Source organism: Hippocampus comes, unplaced genomic scaffold (genome assembly GCF_001891065.2).
Source record: "Hippocampus comes isolate QL1 unplaced genomic scaffold, H_comes_QL1_v1.1 scaffold38, whole genome shotgun sequence".
NCBI classification, from domain to species: domain Eukaryota; kingdom Metazoa; phylum Chordata; class Actinopteri; order Syngnathiformes; family Syngnathidae; genus Hippocampus; species Hippocampus comes.
In genome coordinates this window covers 54856-60772 of record NW_017805716.1, presented here as the reverse complement: position 1 = coordinate 60772, position 5917 = coordinate 54856, and the positions used below count along the sequence as shown (strand labels likewise).

Genomic DNA, 5917 nt, shown 5'->3' with positions numbered 1-5917 from the left:
CCCCCCCCTGGGACGTCATTAAACGCCCTAAGCTAACCGCTGCACTTTTCACTTTCTAATAAGACAGGCGAGAGACTGCAGGTACGCCTCCAACCCCCCCTCCTAACACTCCCAATTCCTTGTCAGTCCGGTTATGTAAACTTGTAGATTTGCATACACTGCGACTACCCCCCCCCCCCGACGTGCGGCCCTTCGGTTTGGGCGATTCACGCCCCCGTTTGATGCCTCTTTAGCTTTGATTCACCTTGATATTGAACATTTGTTGACGATTAAGGCTTCAGACGTGTCAGACGCAGGAGTTTTGTCGTATTCTGTCATCTTTTATTACCACCGTGCAGAAAAATCAAAGAAAGGCGTGACTTTTGATGTTCTTTCGCCTTTTTTGTTCATTACACAGCAGACAATCGAAGGGGGAGGGCGGGACGCCTACTGAAGCAAGTAAATTGTTTCGGATTTTGGGGTGGCTGGTGTCCCTGGAAAAATGTCTCCGCATGCAGAAGTTGTCACGCGTCGTTGTATTCCCTTGACTTTTTTATTTTAAAGTGGCCGTTGAGCAATCCCGTTGCCGCTGTTTTGCGAGCCAATAAGACAAACGACAGACCGCCGCGTACGTTGCATGTTATTGCTCTTTGTCAGGCACTAATCTGCATAGCCACATTACGATAAAGAGAGGCGATTGTGTCAGAAATGAAGAATGCCCGGTTAACGGTGAGACCTGAACACATTTGTCACCCTAAAAAGCCCCCCCAGCTCCCACACACGTCCCCCACCATGCTGATTGATGAAGGCACAACAGCTGGCAGCGCAATGAAAAGTGAAATGAGGATCTATATTTTCCGGGCGAGATGAGGCCTCCTCCCCATTTCAGTCGCTCTTTCACCCGAATTTATCACCTTTTTACTCTTTTTTTTTTTTTTTTGAGTGCGATGATATCAGCTCGTGAATCCCTCACCCCAAAAGAGCTTTCGGTTTCGATGATTGCCGTTGGTTCATCTTTCATTCGAATCAACGTAGGATTCTATTAATCTGTTGACCAGCGTGACGTAGCGGCCCGGCTACAAGCTATAAAGTCACGAGCGTCGTAATTGGCGAGGGGGAGAAGTAGCATACATTGGACCCCCCCTGCACTCTGATTCACATCTGAGTCACCGCCGCCGCGTTTTGCTGCAGTATCGACGGCAACTAGTTGATCTTGACAGTAATATACACCAGGAGAACAGGAAACTACAGCATATTACTTTGTGGGTTTCTTACAAAAAGAATCTTTTTATTGCATTTATAACACTTGGCACGGTACAAATTCTTGGTGCTTTTACAAGATAAACCTGTAAAGATCAACGCTGACCTTTTTTTTGTTTGTTTTTTTTTGTTAAAGAAATGACTTTTTTTTTGTATAAATATGTCCTCTCATCACTGCATTTTCTGTAGCACGGTGTAAAAATCACACAGAATGGCCACCCCCCACCATCCCTGTTTTTTTTTTTTCCTAAACAACACTACCCTCATTTGTCAAAGTCAAGACAGCTTCTAAAACAACATATTTTTTTTAAACAGAAGTTACAAGTTAGAAAATAGTTTCATTTTCTTTTTAATATATGTTTCTCTGTCACCAGCTCATGGTAGTTTTCAACGTGTCCATATATATTTATTTATAAGCATGTACAACAACAACTTGCCAGTCTTTGCGTCTGCTCTGTACAAAATAGTTGTTTCTGTCCTCTTTTTCATTGTGCATTCTATTGCATGATTTAAGTGGTGGTGGTGGTGGTGGGGGGGGGGGATAAGGGGATGTGGCTTGGAGGGCAATAGCTGGGGCCTAAAGGTGGGCTATCTAAATTTGAGTCTCCTGTACTTTCTCCTTGGTGTGAGTTTTAATGACAAAGGGCTCGGCCATTGCCGTGATGGTGCTGGGTAAGGTTCGAGGCAAAGAATTCCCCACGTTGTTCTCTGTCCATTTGGCCCCGTGACCGCTCGGCTTGTAGGTGTTGTATTTTGGCTTCAAGGTGCTGAAGTCCATTTTGTGGGGGCTGTAGTCCATTTTGGGTCTCTGGGCGTGGGGGCTGAATTCCGATTGAAAGGCGCCGAAGTCTGCTTTGTGCGGGCTGAAGTCCGTCTTGAATGCGTTATAAGGGTCCTTGGGGTTGTAGTTGCCGTCGGGTTTACATTTCTGGACACTGTAGTCCATTTTGGGTTTCGGCTGAGTGCCGTAGCCAGGCTTGAATGGACTGTAATCCGGTTTCTGTCTCGGGTGAGTTCCAAAGTCGTGCTTGAACGGGCTATATTCAACCTTGTGTTTATGCTGAGTGTTGTAGTCAGACCTTAATGGGCTGTAATCGTGTTTGGATTTTGGTTGGGTACTGTAATCTCTCTTAAAAGGGCTGAAGTCGGTCTTTTGCCTTGGATGAGTGCTGCAGTCTGATTTGAAAGGGCTGTAGTCTGACCTGGCTTTCGGGTGAGTCCCAAAGTCCGGTTTGAATGGGCTGCTTTCTGCTTTGGATTTGTGAGCGGCGTAATCCTGTCTGAAGGGGCTGTAGTCAAGCTTTGGTCTGTGGAGGTTGAAATCTGGCGTCGATTTGCGAGCGCTGTAGTCTTGGACGGACTTGTGGCCATGGAAGTCCATGTTGGGCTTGTACGTCGTATATTCTGCTTTCGGTTTGTGAAGGGTGAAATCAGGCTGAGGTATGTATTCGGCCTTGGGTTTGTTGTAGCCGTAATTCGCCTTGTGACTGAGATATTCCAGTTTGTGGATGCTGTTATGGTCTCTGATTTCGGGGAGCGTCACAGCTGTCTCTTGTGCTGCAGAAGCCGGCGGCGGAAGGTCCTCCTCGTCGACCTGGATGATCTCCACGGTGCGAGCGGCCGCCACGGTACTCCTCTGCTGGTGGCGCTTTCTCAGTTTGTAGAAGGCAATGAGCATCACAGCAGCCATCAGGGTGACTGCCACAAAGCAGCCAATTATAATCTTGGTGGTTTTCATGACCTCATCCAGACTCGGGCCAGACTTGCCAGGTTTGCCGGTTGCCCCTTTGAGTCCGGGCCCCGCCGATGGCTTGGCCGCACCGGGTGGGCTGTCGGTGCTTTGGAGCAACACGGTCGGCGTGGAGATGAACACTGGCTGAAAGACGGAAGGTGAGGCCGTTGTGGCGGTCGTTCCGAGGCCCAGTCCTCCTCCCGCTACGCCAGCCACCGTAGTAGCAGCAGATGTCGTCGTGCTCTTCTTGGGTTTGGGCATTTCTGTGGTTGGGCCCAAGACCTCCACCGTCACAGTGGTGAAGTAGCTCAAGTTGGATGTGTTGAGCTCGGCCGCGCTCACGTTGAGGTAGGCTGAAGCATTGGACTTGCCGGCTGCATTGGATACCATGCAGGTGTACGTGCCGGTGTCAACAGCCAGGACGTTTGAAAAATTCAAGGTGCCATCGTTCAGTACCGATATCCTCAGATGACTTGAGGCATGAGTCAGGATGGTACCATTTGGTAGGAGCCAGCGTACTGAAGACATCTGGGCCGTGCGACAGCGAAGCTCAGCGACTCTCCCAGCCGAGATGTTAAAATCCCTTGGCGCGTCTGCAATGAACGGGGCGGAACACTGGGTTGCAGCTCCCTCGCCTCGATCCACCTCCACGAGCTGCCGCCCTCTCATGGTGGCAGGTGAGTTGCAGCGTCCACAGCAAGTCGAGTTTGTGGGGATGTATTCCCTTAGCCAACGTGCTAACCATACAGCGTCACAGCCACAGTTCCAAGGATTATGGTGAAGATGGAGCTCCACCAGATACCTGAGCGGGGAAAACAGATCGTGGGGCACAGCGCTCAGGTTATTATGGGCGAGATTAAGCTCCACCAGTGATGGTAAATCATCAAAGGCATTGCGCTCGATCACGCTTATCTGTGAGTTCATCACCCAGAGCTTTTTCAGCAAGTTCAGGCCTTTGAAGGAGCTCGGCTTTATCACGGGGAAGTGATTTTCCGAGATCTCCAGCTCCTCCAGGCCCTTCAGGGGACTCATGTTTGGCATCTCCCCCCGGATGTTGCACATGCCCAAGTTGAGGTACTTGAGATTTTGTAGGCCTTCGAAAGCTCCTTCCGAGATGTACTCCAGTTTCCGCAACTCGCCAAGGTCCAGTCGCATCAGGGAGGGCACCCGGTTAAAGGCGTAGGAAGGAATACTCTCAATGGGGTTGTTCCTCAGCCACAGTTCTCTTAGTTTGGACAGGTACTCAAAGGCCCCACTGGGGACCACCGTCAGCCGGTTATCAAACAGCTCGAGAGTGTTGAGGCTGGTCAGTCCATTAAACGCGCCCACCTCAATCTGCCGGATGGCATTTCGCCCCAGCTGGAGCACCTCAAGGTGGTGCAGGTGGCGGAACGAGTCAGCCTGCACCGCCTCAATGGCGTTTTCCATCAGATTGAGGTGTCGCGTGTTGGCCGGTATGCCCGGGGGCACGCGGGTGAGGCCCCGCCGGGTGCACACCACTTTTCCCTGCTGATTACTGCAAGAGCACTGTGGGGGGCAGCCCTGGGGTCCTTGCGAGGCCGCCACCGCCCCTAAGGCCAGGGAGGCGCTGCTCCATGCTCGTGCCATCAGAAACACTACGCAGAGTAGGGCGGCTTTCCTGGCACAATGCGCAGCTACCCTCCCCAGGAGACTCATGATGTGGCACATTCATAATTCAGCATCATCTGGGGGGCTGGTGGTGGTGTGTGTGGGTTTTTGGGGGGGTTCAGGAAGATGAGATGGTTTACTGACTTGAGTGTTATGGGGACCAGAGTCAAAAGCGAGAAGGAGACTGAAGATTGAAAGGCGACATATTGATATCGTAGGGAAACTTTTGTCGATATTTAGTTAACAGCGTATTCCCGTGAGATGTGCTCAGGAGTGAGGGGAGTGGGTCGGGGGTGCTGGCTGAATTGCGACATGAAGGACACGGTGGTAAACGGAGCAACTGAAAGCCATATTACAAAGACAGAAGTGGAGACGCGAGGGTGTCGCAAACCGATGCAAAGAGGGTTTGAAACACTCGTCACCTACCTCAAGTTAACATTACAGGTCCTTGAACTGAGATCTATAGCCTCCCTCACAACGAGCGGTGGCACTCGCTTGAGATGAACGCGTTTCCCCGAGCAGCGACCAAAAAAAAGCCTTTTAAACAACTGCTCTGCTAAACCAGGATGAGCCCTTTTGGAAATCCATACATCCAATCCGAAAGATTCAAAGGCCCTTTATGATGGATATTTGTCTCTTGAGTAACAACAACAACAACAACAACAAGAAAAAGACTGTACGTAGGAATCCACTCAGTCTCCCAAAGAAGCAGTGCTCCACCGCTGGCTTCTGGCAGTCAGCTCCGTTTGCCTCGCATGTCCTTGGAATCCGACAGTTGATCCCCTCGATAGACACCGTAACCAGGTTTCCATAGCGCCGGTCGGGTGACACAGTTGTCGAAAAGAGTCAAATGGGGCCGAACAAAAAAAAGGGTTGAAAGAGAATTCCACAGTCCCTCTTTTCCAGCGTTCTTTGCTTTGCTTTGCGCTCCGGCGGCGAGATTGACAATGCGGGGGTTAAAAAAAAAAAAAAGCCCCCCCCTCCTCCTCCTCTTTATATTCCTGTGCCCACTTTTCAGTGGTCAATCATTTGGTCGGTTGGTCAGTCTGACAGCTCTTCTATCTTTCCATCCCGAACGTGACGACGTGTCCACTTGATTTTTTTATTTTTTTTTGCTTCCTCCTTCGCGCTTTTCCTGCGCACTCGGCGGGGCTTTTGCAAAGGCTCGGTGCGGTTTCCGACTTTTTCTCTTGCCGTCCTTATCCCCTCGTCCCCTCTCGTCAAGTTGCCGCACACTGCGGCCGTGCGGCAAATTGCCGGCGCACGCGCATCATCCTTGCCAAGCGCACACAGCAGCAGCTGCAGCCTGCCTCCCGC

General features: G+C 50.7%; 2 protein-coding genes across 4 annotated transcripts in view; one reads left to right on the top strand and one right to left on the bottom strand.

Annotated features, from left to right (window-relative positions):
- snd1 (staphylococcal nuclease and tudor domain containing 1) overlaps positions 1 to 5917 on the top strand; it is an 83868-nt gene that overhangs the window by 35550 nt on the left and 42401 nt on the right. The gene's annotated exons all lie outside the window — the stretch shown is intronic.
- lrrc4.1 (leucine rich repeat containing 4.1) lies at positions 1239 to 5911 on the bottom strand. 2 transcript variants are annotated; one of them, XM_019883196.1, is made up of 2 exons: positions 2174 to 5911; positions 1239 to 2045 (listed from the first exon to the last, which is right to left on the bottom strand). In XM_019883196.1, the coding sequence occupies exons 1-2, from the start codon at positions 4658 to 4660 to the stop codon at positions 1872 to 1874; spliced, it is 2661 nt and encodes an 886-aa protein (XP_019738755.1). In that variant the 5' UTR covers positions 4661 to 5911; the 3' UTR covers positions 1239 to 1871. The 2 variants fall into 2 exon arrangements, with proteins under 2 accessions (XP_019738755.1, XP_019738754.1); XM_019883195.1 differs by having other exon boundaries at positions 1239 to 5911.